Here is an 18,147-nt window from a genome sequence, read left to right on the forward strand (position 1 = left end):
GTTCGAATGCAAAGATTCACTTGGAAAGGCAATTCACCACTGATGTTACGCATCGCTATTTATATGCTTTTAACCGTCGAAAAATCGATATTGATTTTTCGATTACTACAAGTGCGAGTGCGACAGACAAGCTCCCACTATCACTATAACTTGACACCCCTTTGTGTTCGAACTGAGCTTCCTGTTTGTCATTCTTTATTCAATAATTTTCATATATGATTTTAACAATATTAACCCGCTGTTATTAATATTACTTTATAATTATAACAGTTAACAATATTCCCATAATAACTTTAATTAATATTATTACATTAATATTATTACAAATAATTACTTCATAAATATTTAATACTTAATAAATTTAAACCCAAAATTTCATTTATAATATAATTAATATCCCTTAAGAAATTATAGAAATTGAATAATAATTTATTTATAAAACTATCTTATAATATCAAAAATCAATATATAGATTACCATCACCAATTATCGATCAATATGAAATATTCATTATCGACGCGATATCAAAGATCGATATATAAGTTCCCATCATCAATTGTTTATCAATATGGAATATATATCATCGACGCGATGTCATTGGACGTCACATCCTCCCGTTTGTTGAAAAGACAACTTGGAGACGAAACGAACAAGTTGTCTTCAATACCCAGAATTATACTGACTAATATTTTGGAGTTGAGTCCGCGATTGTTGTTGTGTTGCATTAGATTCATCCATACTCTGAGGAGCTTCAATGACTGCAATCTCATCGGTGCTTATATTTACTGATTCATTCTGATTTTTTTGCAACTTGGATGAAATTAGGAATTGTGTAATTGAACCAAGGCATGCCCCAAATAGTAGTAAAGACCACCCATATATTCTATGTAAGGCTACCCCGTTTATAGTAATATCTACTGTTAATTTTATAATATGTAAAATCATAAGAACAGCAATTACTCCAGCACTAAAAGTTCCAAAATTCATAAATTTGCTCCATATTTTAGTCCAAGTTGTGTCAACAATCTTGTCGAGAGCATCTTCATTCAATAATTTAATTATTGTTCCATCCTTAGTTGTTATCGTAGCTCCATGCAATTCCTTTGCAAATCCATTTAATATTGCTGGTCGTTCCAATGGAAACATAAGGGCTTTAGAAAAATCATCCAAATCCTTTTCCGAATACACACCACTTGATGCTAAATACTTAGGACTGCAATATGACCATGATATTCTGGTATCCGGATGTAACTTAATTGGATCCTTTGCCTCTGTTGGTTTTGGCATTATTTTGTACCATAGATCATCTATTAAAAAATATGCTGGTAATACTGCATTGCAAGTAATTTCCGTACCTCTTTTTTTAATAATATGAGTTTTTGGTGTTAGAAACATTGTATCATTTCCTCGTACAATTTGAAGTTCTGCATAACATCGCTCCCCATGTTGAATTTTAACCTCAACAGGAATACATTTAACTATATGAAGGACCTCTCCAGCCGTTAAAGCCATATATCCAGGTCCTTTCATAAAATTATATGCAAATTGATCAGGATTACTTGTCGCTATAGCGAGTGAATTCTTCAAAGTTTGTTTTTCCAAACGACACCTTTCATTTAAGATATCATTATAAAGATATTTTAACTGATATTTAACATGTTTCTCTACATAGACAAATTTTGAATTCATGTATGAAAATAAATCCAAATTTGTCGTATCTATGGCAGTTTGTTTAGCAAATGATCGTCCTTCAATTGTCTCAAATATAAATAACTTTGGATGTTCCGTATGAATAATAGTATACCCGCAAAGATATTCTGATCTTTTTGCTGATAACCCGAAAGTTATATCACTAGTGGTAACTGTATATACTTGATTCTGATCATCTGTATCAGTGATTTTTTCAGCAATCCCTGAATATAAAATATTATATCTATTAAAATTACAATTATCTCCTGGAATAGATTTCCAAAATGAATTTCCTCCTTCTGAATCTGTACATGATTCTTGTGAAAAACTACACATTATTCCGGAATGAAAGTGAATTTTATCATTTTGTAAATCTACTTTTGCCCTTTGCTCTTGAACTGTTATTTTAATCATTCCCTGAACTACTACATTCTGCCATGATCCGTATGGATCGGCATAATAACTTCCTTGACATGTTCCATTTTCAGCACTGCCAGCTAGACTTAATGAATGCGTTGTGGTCTGATTTACTTTAATTCCGCTAATTATATGATGTCCATAATAATAAACTCCTGAATTATAAATCTGCATGCAAGCCCTTTTATATATTTCGTGAACATATTCTACTGTCCCATGCTCTACCGCAAAGAGATGATCCAGAATTCCACAATAATAAATATTGCGAAAAATTTCTATTTTACATTGTATAACATTTACTGTTTCGAAATTATTAATCTGCAATAATTGTACATATTGCTGAGTTATTTTGGGTTCTACTCTTGGTATTTGACAATCTTCAAGATCTAACAGCGAGATGGTTGTAACGTTCAATGACCTTGATTCGCAATCATAACCAATAATTCCTTGACCATAGGGTAGAAAAAACAAAATGAAGAATAAACAAAACATTTTGGATCTGTAATCAAAGAATAATTTACCGAATATGAGATGTTTTGACTCTATCTGCATGGACTATTTTACTTTTTTTATTGTTAATTTTAATTTTCAAATTATTATTATTTAAAACTTCTATAACTTCATAAGGCCCTGTATAATGATCTTCTAATTTATTATTCCTGTTCCCAATTAATAAAAATACATAATCTCCCACCCTAAAATCTACTGGATGAATATTTTTATCATAATATTTTTTTGATTTGATTTTAGAATTAATTAAATTATCATAAGCTAACTTCCTTATTTCATTAAGTTTAGTTGCTAAATTAACAATATAGTTCTCATAAGTGGGTACTTGATCAGCTTCAGACAAAGGCTCTGATGATGGAATTCTTGCTATTTTACCAAACACCACTTCATGAGGCGTATATTTAGTAGACTCTTGAACATTTGTATTATAATTGAATACAGCAAGCTCTACCCATTGATCCCACTCGTAAGTTTTTGTAGCATATATTTTTAGATATTCTCCTAATGCATGATGTGACCTTTCTAAACTTCCATTCGACTGAGGATGAAAGCTTGTAGTCCGAACTTGTTTAATTTTCATTCTTACAGCTACCCGATGCATCATTTTAGACATAAAATTCCTCCCTTGATCAGTAAGTATAACTCTTGGACAACCAAAAGTACAAATAAATCTTTTTACAAAAGCTTCTGCGATAGTAGAAGATCTGGTATCGATTAAAGGTACAGCAATACAAAATTTTGATAGCATGTCTTGCATTGTTAAAATATAAACGTTACCGTCTTTAGTTGCCGGTAGAGGTCCAACAATGTCTAGAGCAATTTTATCAAAAGCTGTTCCTGAAGTATCTGTAATTATCATTGGTTGTTTTGTTTTAATTCTACTCAATTTTTTTAACTGACATTCTAGACATTGTTGAATTCTTCTATGAATATCTTCCTTTAAATTTTCCCAATAATATTTTTGTTTAATTCTATTATAAGTTTTACTTACTCCTTTATGACCCCCTATCGCTGAATTATGACATTCATAAAAAATTGCATCTCTATCCTTAAATTTTACATATCTTAACAATCCAAGACATACAATTATTTTAATTCCACCACATTCAAAAATATTTTTTAAAATTCTACAAATGTCAATCCATTCAATATTTTCAACTGACTGGCTTTTACCAATGCTAAATTGCTTTGCTTTTAATTTCAATAATTTTGTCTTTAAATCACAAAAACCATTTTTAATATTTTCTAAAATTACAGTTTGAGAAATAGATTCATCTTCGCGTATTCCAATTGCATAATATTGCTTCTTATTTACTAATTCTGACGTTGAACAAGATCGACCGACTTGTACATTTAATGATTTAGGTATTTTATTATTTTCTAAAAGTCGTTTACCTCCCTTATCTAATGGACTACCACAACTATCGGAGAAATAAATAATAATATCCTTCCTAGTTTCTATACTATCCTTACATTCTACTATAATATTTCTTTTGATATTATCAATAATTTCCTTTGATTCAATCTTTCCTTTATTTTCAACAATTTCAACCTTTTTACTATCCTTTTCATTTTGTTTCTGACTAAGTGAATTGACTTCGACTGGATTACGTGATAATGCATCAGCCGCATTATTATGTTTCCCAGGCTTGTATTTAATTTCATATTGATATTCTGCCAATTTAAAACGCCATTTTTGCACTCTTGTAATACTTCATAATTAATTTTATCTACTATTGGATTCGGAATATTCATCATTTGTGCAACGTTTTGAACTTGTGCTTCAACTTGAGCTTGATTTTGCATTTGATTTTGCACTTGATTTTGATTTTGATTATTCATATTTTGATTTTGATTATTTATATTTTGATTTTGATTATGAAGCTCAAGTTCTGGTACCACCGCAGGAGCTACGTGATTATTTCTAGGTGAATGTTGTACTGACATACCCGATGCTAAGGCTCTAGCTGCACTTCGTGTCAAAGGTCTATCTCCCATAAATACAAGATTTCAATAAATAAATATTACTACAAAAAAAAATCAATCACTTAAATCACTTAAAGTATCATCAAAAATTGCCATCAAAATTTCTCTATTTTTTTGTTTTTTTAATTGTAATTTAATTTTTTTCTCTTCGGAAATTGGCTCCGGAATATAAGGTGAATCTTTTAATTTTTCAATCGGAGTCGGTACATAATCATATAGATCGAATTTTTCCAAATTTGAATTATACTCATTGTAATCAACAAAATTTTCTGCGCGTACTAAGCTATCTTGTTTCCTCTTAATAGCTTCAATTTCTTTACTTTTTTGGTTTGATAAATTTACTTTACACACTTTATTTTCAACAAATTTTTTATATGACTTTCTTTTAATAACAGTACGAGCCTTTTCCGCTGCTCTCCTTTCTAATTTGATCTGAATTTTATTTCTTAACCCTTGTGGATATCGTAAATCTTTTAATTGCTTAAATTCTGCTTTCTTGCTAAATTTTTCCTTGAAAAAGGTAAATCTTTTGATAAAAGATTTTTGGTATCCTACTTCCTTCAATTCTATTATTTTCCTTTCCACTGTAACAAAATAATTTCAAAAATAAAAACGAATGATTTTAAAAGAAATTGACTGTAGGATTAGTCGACAAACAATTAACCGATTTATTTCGTATCTCCCCGGAGCCTCCAAAATATTACGTCCTACTACTCTATTTTTCTGAGCCTGGAGTTTCCTCCACTAGCTCGAGACATAAACCGATTAATTACTGAAGAATACAAATGAAATATCGGTATGCAAGGATACCTTGAGAATGTATGATTGGTATGCAGGGATACCTTGAGAATGTATGATTGGTATGCAGGGATACCTTGAAAATGTGGNATTCAATCTTTCCTTTATTTTCAACAATTTCAACCTTTTTACTATCCTTTTCATTTTGTTTCTGACTAAGTGAATTGACTTCGACTGGATTACGTGATAATGCATCAGCCGCATTATTATGTTTCCCAGGCTTGTATTTAATTTCATATTGATATTCTGCCAATTTAAAACGCCATTTTTGCACTCTTGTATTAAGATCAGCAGTTTTGAACCAAATTAACGGTTGATGATCAGTATAAATAACACAACTATTTCCAAATATATACGGTCTAAACATATGTACTGAATGTACTACTGCAAGAGCTTCCTTCTCATAAACATCATAAAATAATTCTGGTCCCCTCAATACCCTAGATGTATAAGCAATTGGTTTTTCTTTACCAATATCCCCTTGTGATAATATACCTCCTATAGCATAACCTGATGCATCTGTAGTTATTACAAAAGGCTTGCTAAAATCAGGATAAATAAGTAATGGAGCATTGCATAACACTGTTTTTAATTCTTCAAATGCCGAATTACATTCACTAGTCCATTCAAAATCTACATCTTTTTGTAAAAGTTTAGTTAATGGCTTTGAAATTTTAGCAAAATTTTTAATAAACCGCCTATAATATCCTGCTAATCCAAGAAATTCCCGAACATTTTTTACTTTAACTGGAGTAGGAAATTCTTTTACAGCTATCACTTTTTCTGGATCTGGATTAATTCCTTCTTCATTTATAATATGTCCTAAATACTTAATTTTTGTTTTCAATAAATCACACTTACTAGGCTCAAGTTTCCAATTTACTTTACGTAACCGATCCATTACAGAGTTAAATAAATTCGTGTGACTTTCCAAATCTCGCGCATAAATTATTATATCATCCATATATACAAATACTCCTTTACCTATCAATCCTTCTAATGTAAAATTCATAGCCCTTTGATACTCATTTGCAGCATTTTTCAAACCGAATGGCATTCTAACAAACTCATAATGACCTTTTGGAGTTGAAAAAGCCGTTTTGTGAGCGTCAAGAGGATGCATTTGTATCTGATGAAATCCTGATACACAATCCATAACTGTAAAATATTTAGCGTTTCCTACTTGATCAAATATATCAGCTATATTTGGCATGGGAAATGACATTGATACCGTTTTCTCATTTAAGGGTCTAAAATCAACAACAACCCTCCACTTTGGTTTACCATCTGCTCCTGCCTTCTTAGGTACTACCCATAAAGCTGAATTATAACTGCTACGAGAATGTCTAATAACTCCTTTTCTAAATAAGTCATTAACCTGACGATCAACCTCCTCTTTTAAATGATGTGGAAGTCTATACTGTCTTTGATTTACTGGTTTATTATCAACAGTAGGTATTCTATGCTTAACTATATCAGTTGCTGTAAGTTCATCCCCTTCCAAATAAAATCTATCTGAATTTTTTTCTAAGAGTTGTTCACATATATCCCTTGCCCTTGAATTAAGATGGTCAAGTTTAATTATTTGTTTTAATTGATCTAATCTTAATTGAGGATCATGAATAACAAGCTCACATGTTTGCAACAAAGTTTCCTTATTGTGCAAAACTCCCAATTGTCGAAATGTTTCCTCAACTGAATTTTCAATTGCGTAATTTTCTGAATATGATCCAAAACTATCCACTATATTATCTAGATCTAATACCTTATAATCATCTATTAAAATATTTTTCCGACTTTTAAAATTAATTTTTTCTCCAGAAATTATAAGTTGTTTATTCTTAAAATCTAAAATTGAATTGCTTTGATGGAAAAATTGAGATCCAATTATTCCCTCACATGATAAACCACAATTTTGAGTAACAACCAAAAATTCTACTTCTGATTCCCCTAAAAATTTCATTTTAACTGATCCTATAGTTTCTATAATACCATTGCTTACCCCTTTTAATGACCTAATGTCTGTTTTATCAATAAAAATATGACTTGGAACTAAATGTTCCATTATAATGTTTCCTTCTGACCCCGTATCTATAAGAATTTGTCCCTTAATATTTCCATATGAATCCAATACATCAAAATAATATAATTCATTGCTAAAAGTACTAATAAATTGAATTGATTTATCTGGAATAATTTCTGAAGAAAAATTTTTATTTTCGGTATATATTATTTTATCATTAAAATTTATTACAATACCATATTTTATCAAATATTGCATACCCAAAAGTCCATCGTGAGGGATCTCAAAATCATCTTCTACTATTAAAAATTCTATAGAATTACCAAACATTTGTAAAGTCATTGTTCCCATTATATCTACACTTGATTTTGTTATCCCTCGAATTTTAACTGAACAATCATTTCTTATATATCTACTATTACAAAACCTCCTTTTGATTAAGTTTACTTGAGACCCCGAATCAATAATTAATTTAATTGAATTATATGTTACTGTTGGTAAAGGAAAATCAATATGATCAACCGTTATCATTAATGATTTAATTGAAGATCGCTGGATAATCGCGGATTTGTGGCCCTCACTTCCTGGTTTCCGCGTATTTCCAGGTGGCCCTCCTCGTTTTTTTGATCATTTTTCTTGAGAATTCGACATTCTGATATTACATGTCCAAGATTTTTACAATGTTCACATTTCTTTGAAATATTTGTCCGACAATTGGCAGTACTATGACCTGCGCGATTGCACTTCCCGCAAGTATCATTTGATTTAACTCTACATTGCAGAGCACTATGACCTACTTTGTCACATAGTTGACATTTATTATTACATTGTTTAGCAATATGACCAATCTTATTACATAATTGACAAACAACATTTGAAAATTGTGGACAGTTGCTACTAGTATGACCATTTGTCTGACAAATATTACAACTTATTATTCTAAAACTACATTTATCTGCAGTATGATCTACTTCTTTACAAATTTGACATATTACAACTTCTTTAATACTTATTTGATTAACTTGCTTATTCATATTTTTCTGCCTAAGCAACTGCTGTGCTTCTAAAATTCTTTCTGCTGCTACCGCGTTTCTAACCAAATCATTCATATTATTTGCATTAGTCATTTTCCTTTCTATTTCTGGATTTAACCCTCTTCGGAAACAATCAATTGCAGCTGCATTAAGTGCACGATTAGCATCTAATTGTTCACCATTTATTAATCTTTCTGCCTCTCCAATTCGACGAACTAATTCCCTAATTCTATTCGCATATGTCAATACTTTTTCACCGTCACGCTGATACTCTGATCCCATTTCTCCTCTTAATTGATAAGTTGACACTACCGGAGAAAAATAGTCTTTCAAATGTGTTTTTAAATCTTCAATATCATCAAATTCAACATTAACTATCGTTTTTAATGCTTCCCCGAATAACCGTGATCTAATTAAACGCGTAAGAGTATTCCTTTGACTCTCAGTTACCATTCTAAATGCCTCATCAACCCCTTCGATAAACATACTCAATGGTATATTATACCCATTAAATTCTGGAATAACTTTAAGTAATACTTCATAATTAATTTTATCTACTATTGGATTCGGAATATTCATCATTTGTGCAACGTTTTGAACTTGAGCTTCAACTTGAGCTTGATTTTGCATTTGATTTTGCACTTGATTTTGATTTTGATTATTCATATTTTGATTTTGATTATTTATATTTTGATTTTGATTATTCATATTTTGATTTTGATTATGAAGCTCAAGTTCTGGTACCACCGCAGGAGCTACGTGATTATTTCTAGGTGAATGTTGTACTGACATACCCGATGCTAAGGCTCTAGCTGCACTTCGTGTCAAAGGTCTATCTCCCATAAATACAAGATTTCAATAAATAAATATTACTACAAAAAAAAATCAATCACTTAAATCACTTAAAGTATCATCAAAAATTGCCATCAAAATTTCTCTATTTTTTTGTTTTTTTAATTGTAATTTAATTTTTTTCTCTTCGGAAATTGGCTCCGGAATATAAGGTGAATCTTTTAATTTTTCAATCGGAGTCGGTACATAATCATATAGATCGAATTTTTCCAAATTTGAATTATACTCATTGTAATCAACAAAATTTTCTGCGCGTACTAAGCTATCTTGTTTCCTCTTAATAGCTTCAATTTCTTTACTTTTTTGGTTTGATAAATTTACTTTACACACTTTATTTTCAACAAATTTTTTATATGACTTTCTTTTAATAACAGTACGAGCCTTTTCCGCTGCTCTCCTTTCTAATTTGATCTGAATTTTATTCCTTAACCCTTGTGGATATCGTAAATCTTTTAATTGCTTAAATTCCGCTTTCTTGCTAATTTTTTCCTTGAAAAAGGTAAATCTTTTGATAAAAGATTTTTGGTATCCTACTTCCTTCAATTCTATTATTTTCCTTTCCACTGTAACAAAATAATTTCAAAAATAAAAACGAATGATTTTAAAAGAAATTGACTGTAGGATTAGTCGACAAACAATTAACCGATTTATTTCGTATCTCCCCGGAGCCTCCAAAATATAACGTCCTACTACTCTATTTTTCTGAGCCTGGAGTTTCCTCCACTAGCTCGAGACATAAACCGATTAATTACTGAAGAATACAAATGAAATATCGGTATGCAAGGATACCTTGAGAATGTATGATTGGTATGCAGGGATACCTTGAAAATGTGGAATTGGTATACAGAGATACCTTTGTTAATGTGTTGGTATGCAGGGATACCTTTGAAAATATGGAATTGGTATACAGAGATACCTTTGAAAATGTGTTGGTATGCAGGGATACCTTTGAAAATATGGAATTGGTATACAGAGATACCTTTGAAAATGTGTTGGTATGCAGGGATACCTTTGAAAATATGGAATTGGTATACAGAGATACCTTTGAAAATGTGTTGGTATGCAGGGATACCTTTGAAAATGTGGAGTTGGTATACAGAGATACCTTTGAAAATGTGTTGGTATGCAGGGATACCTTTGAAAATATGGAATTGGTATACAGAGATACCTTTGAAAATGTGTTGGTATGCAGGGATACCTTTGAAAATGTGGAGTTGGTATACAGAGATACCTTTGAAAATATTGTTGGTATGCAGGGATACCTTATTATTATAGTGTTGACATACAGGGATGTGCTGTTAATGAATTATAACTAAGAACTTTACTTACTGATTGACTGGTAAAGCTTAGTTCGAATGCAAAGATTCACTTGGAAAGGCAATTCACCACTGATGTTACGCATCGCTATTTATATGCTTTTAACCGTCGAAAAATCGATATTGATTTTTCGATTACTACAAGTGCGAGTGCGACAGACAAGCTCCCACTATCACTATAACTTGACACCCCTTTGTGTTCGAACTGAGCTTCCTGTTTGTCATTCTTTATTCAATAATTTTCATATATGATTTTAACAATATTAACCCGCTGTTATTAATATTACTTTATAATTATAACAGTTAACAATATTCCCATAATAACTTTAATTAATATTATTACATTAATATTATTACAAATAATTACTTCATAGATATTTAATACTTAATAAATTTAAACCCAAAATTTCATTTATAATATAATTAATATCCCTTAAGAAATTATAGAAATTGAATAATAATTTATTTATAAAACTATCTTATAATATCAAAAATCAATATATAGATTACCATCACCAATTATCGATCAATATGAAATATTCATTATCGACGCGATATCAAAGATCGATATATAAGTTCCCATCATCAATTGTTTATCAATATGGAATATATATCATCGACGCGATGTCATTGGACGTCACAATAGCATACACACGACGACGACGACGACGACGTGTATATATCAACAAGGCGAGGAAAAAAAGTGAATGAAGCGTGAGAGACACTTTGGGGGCTGGGGGGGCGCGTATATATACACATACCGTGTGCTGTGTGGGAGAAAAGTTCGAAGACAACACAAAAGCTACATTATATATACCGAGGCCGGGTGTAAGACAATAAACTTTTCATGTAACCCGAAACTTTTCTCGTCAAAAGATATCTGCTGTAAGGATACACAGCGATGTTGCGACACGGATCTTCTTCGTTATTATTATTGTTATTATTATTATTTTTTTTCGACAAACATAAATAGCGGTTTTCTCTCTATTTACAAGACATGAAAATAATATAGCTTTTTTACGCGCTGAAGTTGAACGTAATGTAACAATGATGAGGAAGAAAATATTTCTAGGCATAAACTCTTAAGGAGTGGAGTAATCAGTAAATATTTTTCGAGTAAAACTTTTTTTAGGTGCGTTTCAGGTAAATGATTGATTTTAACTCAGATGGCGAGAGGACACAACATTCGTCAGAGTTGCAATACAAGATTCTTCAAAGTTATTTATACATATATACTGATTGGGAAGTTTTTCACCACTTGCGAGTTAACAATACTCCATCTGTTGATAGAATCATGAAACTCATAATCAAATATAACACTTTTGATTTCGACAAATTATAAAACTTGTTACAATTCAAAACGAGTTTTTGAATATTTGTCCTTATATTTTTCTGAAACAAATAACTTTTTCTTTTAATGCCTATGGAATTAAATAATAAAACCATTGAATTTAAATTAAATTTTATGGAATTTAGATTAAGTTTCACATTTAGGCGGAGACTCAATTTTTAAAAATGATTCGGTCACAACATTTAATTACAATGATAATGTGTTTAATTCCATTTGATTCAAACGACTTTTTTCACCGGTCTACCTATCCACAAAGAAGTTTCACTCCAACAAAAAAGCCCGTGTTATTCATTTCCCACCTCTTCTCTCACCGAGTTTTACGGTATTGCGTTTCGCACGTCTCTCGTTATTTTTATTTATGATGGCACGCGGACAAGCGTCCGACGATGATTTGTATACGGCATCTAACTCGACGCGAACAAGTTCTCTTCTTTTTTTTTTCATTTTATTCGGATGCGATAATCGTCGCGTCTATATAATGGTTTTATATTGGTTCGACTACCATTTTTCCTCCGCACTAAAAGCTGCATTAAAGCTCTCAGAATTTCCAATCATATACATAACCAACGAGTACGAAAAAAAAGAAAAAAAAACACACAAAACGAACGAATAATGAAACAATAATATAACACCCTCGAATGAAAGATGCATCAATTGCAAAAACTGCAATCGAACCGGCGAACCACAAATGCACGCGGCTGCCGCGCATACACATATATACACGATTCGTTTTATATTGCTCGGGCTATGTATGAATGTATGCTACGAAATGTTTCAGAAAAATATTTCTGCCACTCGAGTGTGTATGCTGAAGTGGCGATTATGTATACACGAGCTTGTACAACGCTAGCTCGTGCGTCGTTCGTTTATAACAACTGCTCGAGTGGGTAACACGAGGTGAAAAAAACTTGAAGAGAGAGAGAAAGACTCGGGATCCTCGAGGGAGTGAAAGGGCGGGGGGAGTGATATAGAGAGGCAGAGAAAAAAAACCGACGCGCGTGAAAAGCACGATAGAAATTAATATCTCGAGCTTGGTCTTGTAATTGGATATATTGTCCCGGTCAAATCGAAATTTTAATTTCGCTAGATGACACATGTATGCGATGTTTGTCTCTCACTCTCTCTCTATCTATCTGTCTCTTGCGGGCGTACATACTCTAACAGGTTTTAATTTTTTTCACATTCATGGCGAGCCGACGACGACCCTCTTTTACAACGCTCGGCTCAAGCTCTCGTGTACAATACGCGTACTACGTCCGCACAGCTTGAGAGCCCAGCGTCGGCTTCAAATCTCATCGGTCCGCGAATTTAAATATAATGTTAAAATTCAGCCACCCGAGGGTACGGTGTGGTGGTACAACAACGCCGAGAGAGAGAAGAGTTTATTTTTCAGCAAATTCACCTTTTTTGTCGAAACACACTACGCGACGAGGGATGGAGAGCAATTCCGAGCCCACCCGTACACACACACACATACATAAAGAGCAATTCGGTCGTTGAATAATTTTATCGTTTATTCGCTGTCCTCGTAGGAAAAAAAAAGGAACGAAGCCGTCGGATCGCGTCGGCAAAAAGCTGTCCCGCGTCGTTACGGCCCCTGCTGCCGCCACGGTCTCGCGCGCACATAAGAAAAAGTTATTCGAATCAATATATATATGTATGTATACACGTATAATGTCGTCTGGCTAGTGCGCGGCAGGTGTCACAGTAGCAGCATCTCTCAGAGGGAGCGAATGCACATAGGCGAAATAAAGAAACAACGACGAGCAAGCGAGCCAGAGAAAGAGATACAAAAAACGACGCGGCTCGACAAGAACGTGTGTACGATATAGTATTTCGGCTAGAGGCGAGTAAAAAATATATATTCATGGAACGATAGGCCAGGGGAAAAAGCTCGTCATTGTCGTCGTCGTCGTCGTGCTGCGTTACATGAAATCGACCTCTCACACCCTAAAATATGCTGACTTTTGCAGAGAGAAAGAGATGAAGGACTATATACGCGTAAAAGCTCGAGCGAAAGAGAAAGAGAGACGAGACCGACGACCACAAAGGCTTCTGTGTGGTCGGCTCAAATTTTAACGGGACAGACGTGTGCGCAGCGGCGGCCTCGGCGTCGCCGGCAATTACCAAACTTTTAAAGCTCCGCGTCCGCGTGCGCTGGTATAGTAGGAGGCAGCAGCAGTGGTGCGAGTCGACGGCAGTTGCTCCCACCTTCCCATTCCCCATCGACCTTTCCATAAGGCACATAGATATATTCCGAAGGAGATCTGCTGATGCCTGCAGCGCACGAGGCACTAGTATATAGTATATAAATGTGCCTCCTATTATATGTGCGGCCACGTTTGCTTGTTCGCGCGCGACTCCGCTAGGTCTAAAATAGCTTTCCTAAATATGAGCTTGCGACGACGAGGACGACGACGAGCCCGCAGGCTCGAGCGAAGCCCTGGGATAATTTCGGGCGCGCACAAAAGACACTGATGAGATTCGCGCGCGCGCGTGTGTGCGAGGGTCCGCTGCTCGGCGAGCTAGCTTTTTCCTGTTGTTCTTTTAATCGAATCGACGATTTACGCAGACGCGACCACGACTCGCGAAAAGACGAAATCGAATTAGCGCAATTTGTGCGTTGGGCCGAGGCTACATATATCGTACGCCGGCTTGGAAAATTGGCAGAGCCTGGCGCACAAAATAAAGCGCCAATGTACACATGGATTCAATTCAGCGTGCCGGACGCTTGGACACACGCACGCATCAACGTACGCGTTTAAGTTTAGTCTTTTTACTATATACGGACGCAGCTTTTATCTTTGTATACTGCAGCTCGCGATCCTATACTACTACTACTTCTACTACCACTACGAGCGTATATAAGCGTGCGACGAGTACGAGGCACGAGCTCGACCACACGCGACGCGACTCGCGCGCGCTTCGGGGGCTTTGAGGAAAGAGCTATGAATATATTTGCATATCATGACCATAAGCAGGAAAACGTAGAACGCACGGCGGTGGTGGTGGCGGCGACCGCGGCGAGCTTTTGCCCGTCTCTCTCAAACTCTTGGCTTTCGACCCCTCTCGCGCCGATGCCCGAGCGACTTTGATGGGTCAGAAATGTCATTTATATTCTGCCTAAACGTGCGCCCGACGTTTTTGACTCTCTTTGCCGCGCTTATCTCTTGCTGTCTCTCTGCCGCGTGCGGGGCGAGTAAGTAACATGAAGAGAAGCGCGCAGTTATACAACGAATATTTTTCTTGACGAGCGTCTCTCGATTTATTGAGATTAAATGTGAATTTACTTACCCCGATATCGATGGTGATCGGGTTTTGTGAAAATTATTGACGATCTTACCTGAAATCAGGAATAATAAAGTTGTGAGTGATATTATTATATTATACTTATGCAACGTACTTTATACCAGTATGAAATTTTTTCACCACTTGCGAGTTTACAATACTCCATCTATTGATGAAATAGAAAAGTTACTTATCAAACATAACGCCACTGAAGATAAAAATTGTTAAAAAAAAAACTGATTTTTGAAAGTTTTACTTCTGGTGTCTATGCATACTATAGATACAATGAAACCACCAACAATTATATCATTAAACTTATTTATTCAAATTGAAATAATATAAATTAAAAGTATAATTGATTTGGCTAGCTTAAAATTATTTCGTGGGATTCTGTTAAAATTTTACTTCTAACGGCTGTTTTCACGCTGTTGCAAATTGATTTTGAAACTAAGATATATTTTTAAAATTTAATTAGCACCAACGACCAATTACCATTATTTTAAAGACTTTATCAATGATTTTTTTAGAGACAATGTATTTGATAAAATTAAAGACTCAAATTTAGTAGCAATTTTATTTCCACCTGATGCTTCAATGACTAACTGAAATTTGATTACAGATATCAAGTAGGTATCACCAGGATAAACTATATGGGTGTTGATTCGAAGTTAAATATATCTTTTGTTAAGAAAATTTTGCGCCTGTCGAATGACATTTTCATTACAAATTAGTTAATGGTATGCGAGTGACTATGTGTATCGCAGTCCGCAGAACATTACTGCGTATAGCTAGTCAACGGTATGGAGGGGGAAATTTTTCCAGGGAGCTGCGACAATCGCGGGTCATCTCACTAATAATAAGAGTCGTGCGCGCAGTCACTATCGAGAGGAGCTAAATTCCTGCAGTGAGCCAGTGTTTACAAATAATATGCGCGAGAGAGTATTAGTCTCTACCTAAAATCGAGGTTCAGTGTTGGCTCCACGAGGCACATAACCTCGAATATTTTCTCAGAGTGTACATCGTGCAGATTCACAGTGATTCATACAATCGAGCGAGTGATGGAGAGCAAAGAAGGCACAGTTAGGTATTACTCATTTCGTTAATGTCGTAATATTTTTTAAGCGATCGCTTCATCAAATTTAAATGTTCGCCAGAGTGAAGGAAGAACCTAGCGAAACTTGGAGAAACGCAGATGACCACTATGTTTTGGATTCGGTGGACTCTCATGAAGCCAAAAATTTTGGAATGTTGCCGTTTTTTAAGTCACCAGTGAGTTTGATGATTGCAATCAAGTTTTATTTTTCCAATATCAAAAACTGTAGGACATTTTTAATTCTAGGAAAATCACACGAATGAGGTTGTTTCGTTACAGAAGGAGTCAGATGAAAAAATATTCACAGATTTTGAGTGGAAAGATGTAAAACCTGAACCGACTTCTTTATCGACGATCGTTTGTAAATCCGAGCATCCAAATTGTCAATCTATTATAAAAGTAGAAAACGAAAATCAGATTAATGACACAAATGAAAAAATCTTGATAGATTTTGAGTGCAAAGATGTTAAACCTAAATTGAAGTCTTTATCAACAACCAGCTGCAAAATTGAGCATCAAAGTCACCCACAAGTGGTGAAAGTAGAGAATCAAATTCAGACCAATTTATTGAACGAAAAATTACTCAAATCTAGGAAAATAAGAATTTTTGAGAAGAGAACTCATACTAAATTATCTTACGAGGGCAATTTGTGGCCGAAAATTGATGAACGAGAAGAAAAGAAGAAAAATACAATCCATAAGAGCAAACCCTTTGAATGCGAGATTTGTCAAAAATCATTCAGATACCAAAGCATTTTAAAAAATCACATTAAAGTAGTACATGATCGTTGCAAACCCTTTGAATGTGAGATTTGTCATGTATCGTTTGGAGAAAAGAGTAAACTCAATAGGCACATAATAATGGTACATGATCAGAACAAACCCTATGAATGTGAGATTTGTCATAAAACATTTGGACTAAACGGTAACCTTAATATGCACATAAAGAATGTTCATGTTCGTAACAAACTCTTCGAATGTGAGGTTTGTCAAAAATCATTTGAACGAAAAAGTACCCTCGATAAACACACAACAGCAGTACATGATCGGAGCAAACCCTTTGAGTGTGTTATTTGTCATAAAAAATTTGGACTGTAAGGTAACCTTACTATGCACATTAAGAAAGTTCATGATCGTATCAAACCTTTCGAGTGTGAGATTTGTCACAAATCATTTGGATATAAGTGTGACCGTGATACACACATAAAAATAGTACATGATCGTAACAAACTCTTCGAATGTGAAATTGGCCACAAATCATTTAGATACCAGCATACATTAAAATGGCATGTAAACACAGTACATAATCGTATCGAACCCTTTAAATGTGTTTTTTGTCATAAAACATTTGAACTAAAAGGTAACCTTAATATCCATATAAGGAAAGTTCATGATCGTATCAAACCTTTCGAGTGTGAGACTTGTCACAAATCATTTGGATATAAGTGTGACCGTGATACACACATAAAAATAGTACATGATCGTAACAAACTCTTCGAATGTGAAATTGGCCACAAATCATTTAGATACCAGCATACATTAAAATGGCATGTAAACACAGTACATAATCGTATCGAACCCTTTAAATGTGTTATTTGTCATAAAAAATTTGGACTGAAAGGTAACCTTACTATGCACATTAAGAAAGTTCATGATCGTATCAAACCTTTCGAGTGTGAGACTTGTCACAAATCATTTGGATATAAGTGTGACCGTGATACACACATAAAAATAGTACATGATCGTATCAAACCCTTCAAATGTGACATTTGTTACAAATCATTTGGACA

At 33.9% G+C, this 18,147-nt stretch overlaps 2 protein-coding genes across 3 annotated transcripts in view; one reads left to right on the forward strand and one right to left on the reverse strand.

The window, feature by feature from the left end:
- Positions 1-18,147, reverse strand: part of LOC106649265 (nucleolysin TIAR) — a 497,287-nt gene that overhangs the window by 386,225 nt on the left and 92,915 nt on the right. The gene's annotated exons all lie outside the window — the stretch shown is intronic.
- Positions 16,162-17,508, forward strand: LOC111693504 (zinc finger protein 345-like). The gene is made up of 3 exons (XM_023458220.1): positions 16,162-16,348; positions 16,419-16,533; positions 16,604-17,508. Exons 1-3 carry the CDS (start codon positions 16,323-16,325, stop codon positions 17,453-17,455), a joined length of 993 nt encoding a protein of 330 aa, XP_023313988.1. The 5' UTR covers positions 16,162-16,322; the 3' UTR covers positions 17,456-17,508.

Source organism: Trichogramma pretiosum, unplaced genomic scaffold (assembly GCF_000599845.2).
Source record: "Trichogramma pretiosum strain Unisexual culture from Peru unplaced genomic scaffold, Tpre_2.0 scaffold17, whole genome shotgun sequence".
Taxonomy (NCBI): Eukaryota; Metazoa; Arthropoda; class Insecta; order Hymenoptera; family Trichogrammatidae; genus Trichogramma; species Trichogramma pretiosum.

Bases quoted from the DNA above. Each gene is read 5' to 3' on its own strand.
- LOC111693504 (XM_023458220.1), top strand. From the start codon at position 16,323: ATGGAGAGCAAAGAAGGCACAGTTAG. The intron at 16,349-16,418 runs GTATTACTCATT...AATGTTCGCCAG, and splicing joins AGCAAAGAAGGCACAGTTAG to AGTGAAGGAAGAACCTAGCG. The intron at 16,534-16,603 runs GTGAGTTTGATG...TTTTAATTCTAG, and splicing joins TGCCGTTTTTTAAGTCACCA to GAAAATCACACGAATGAGGT.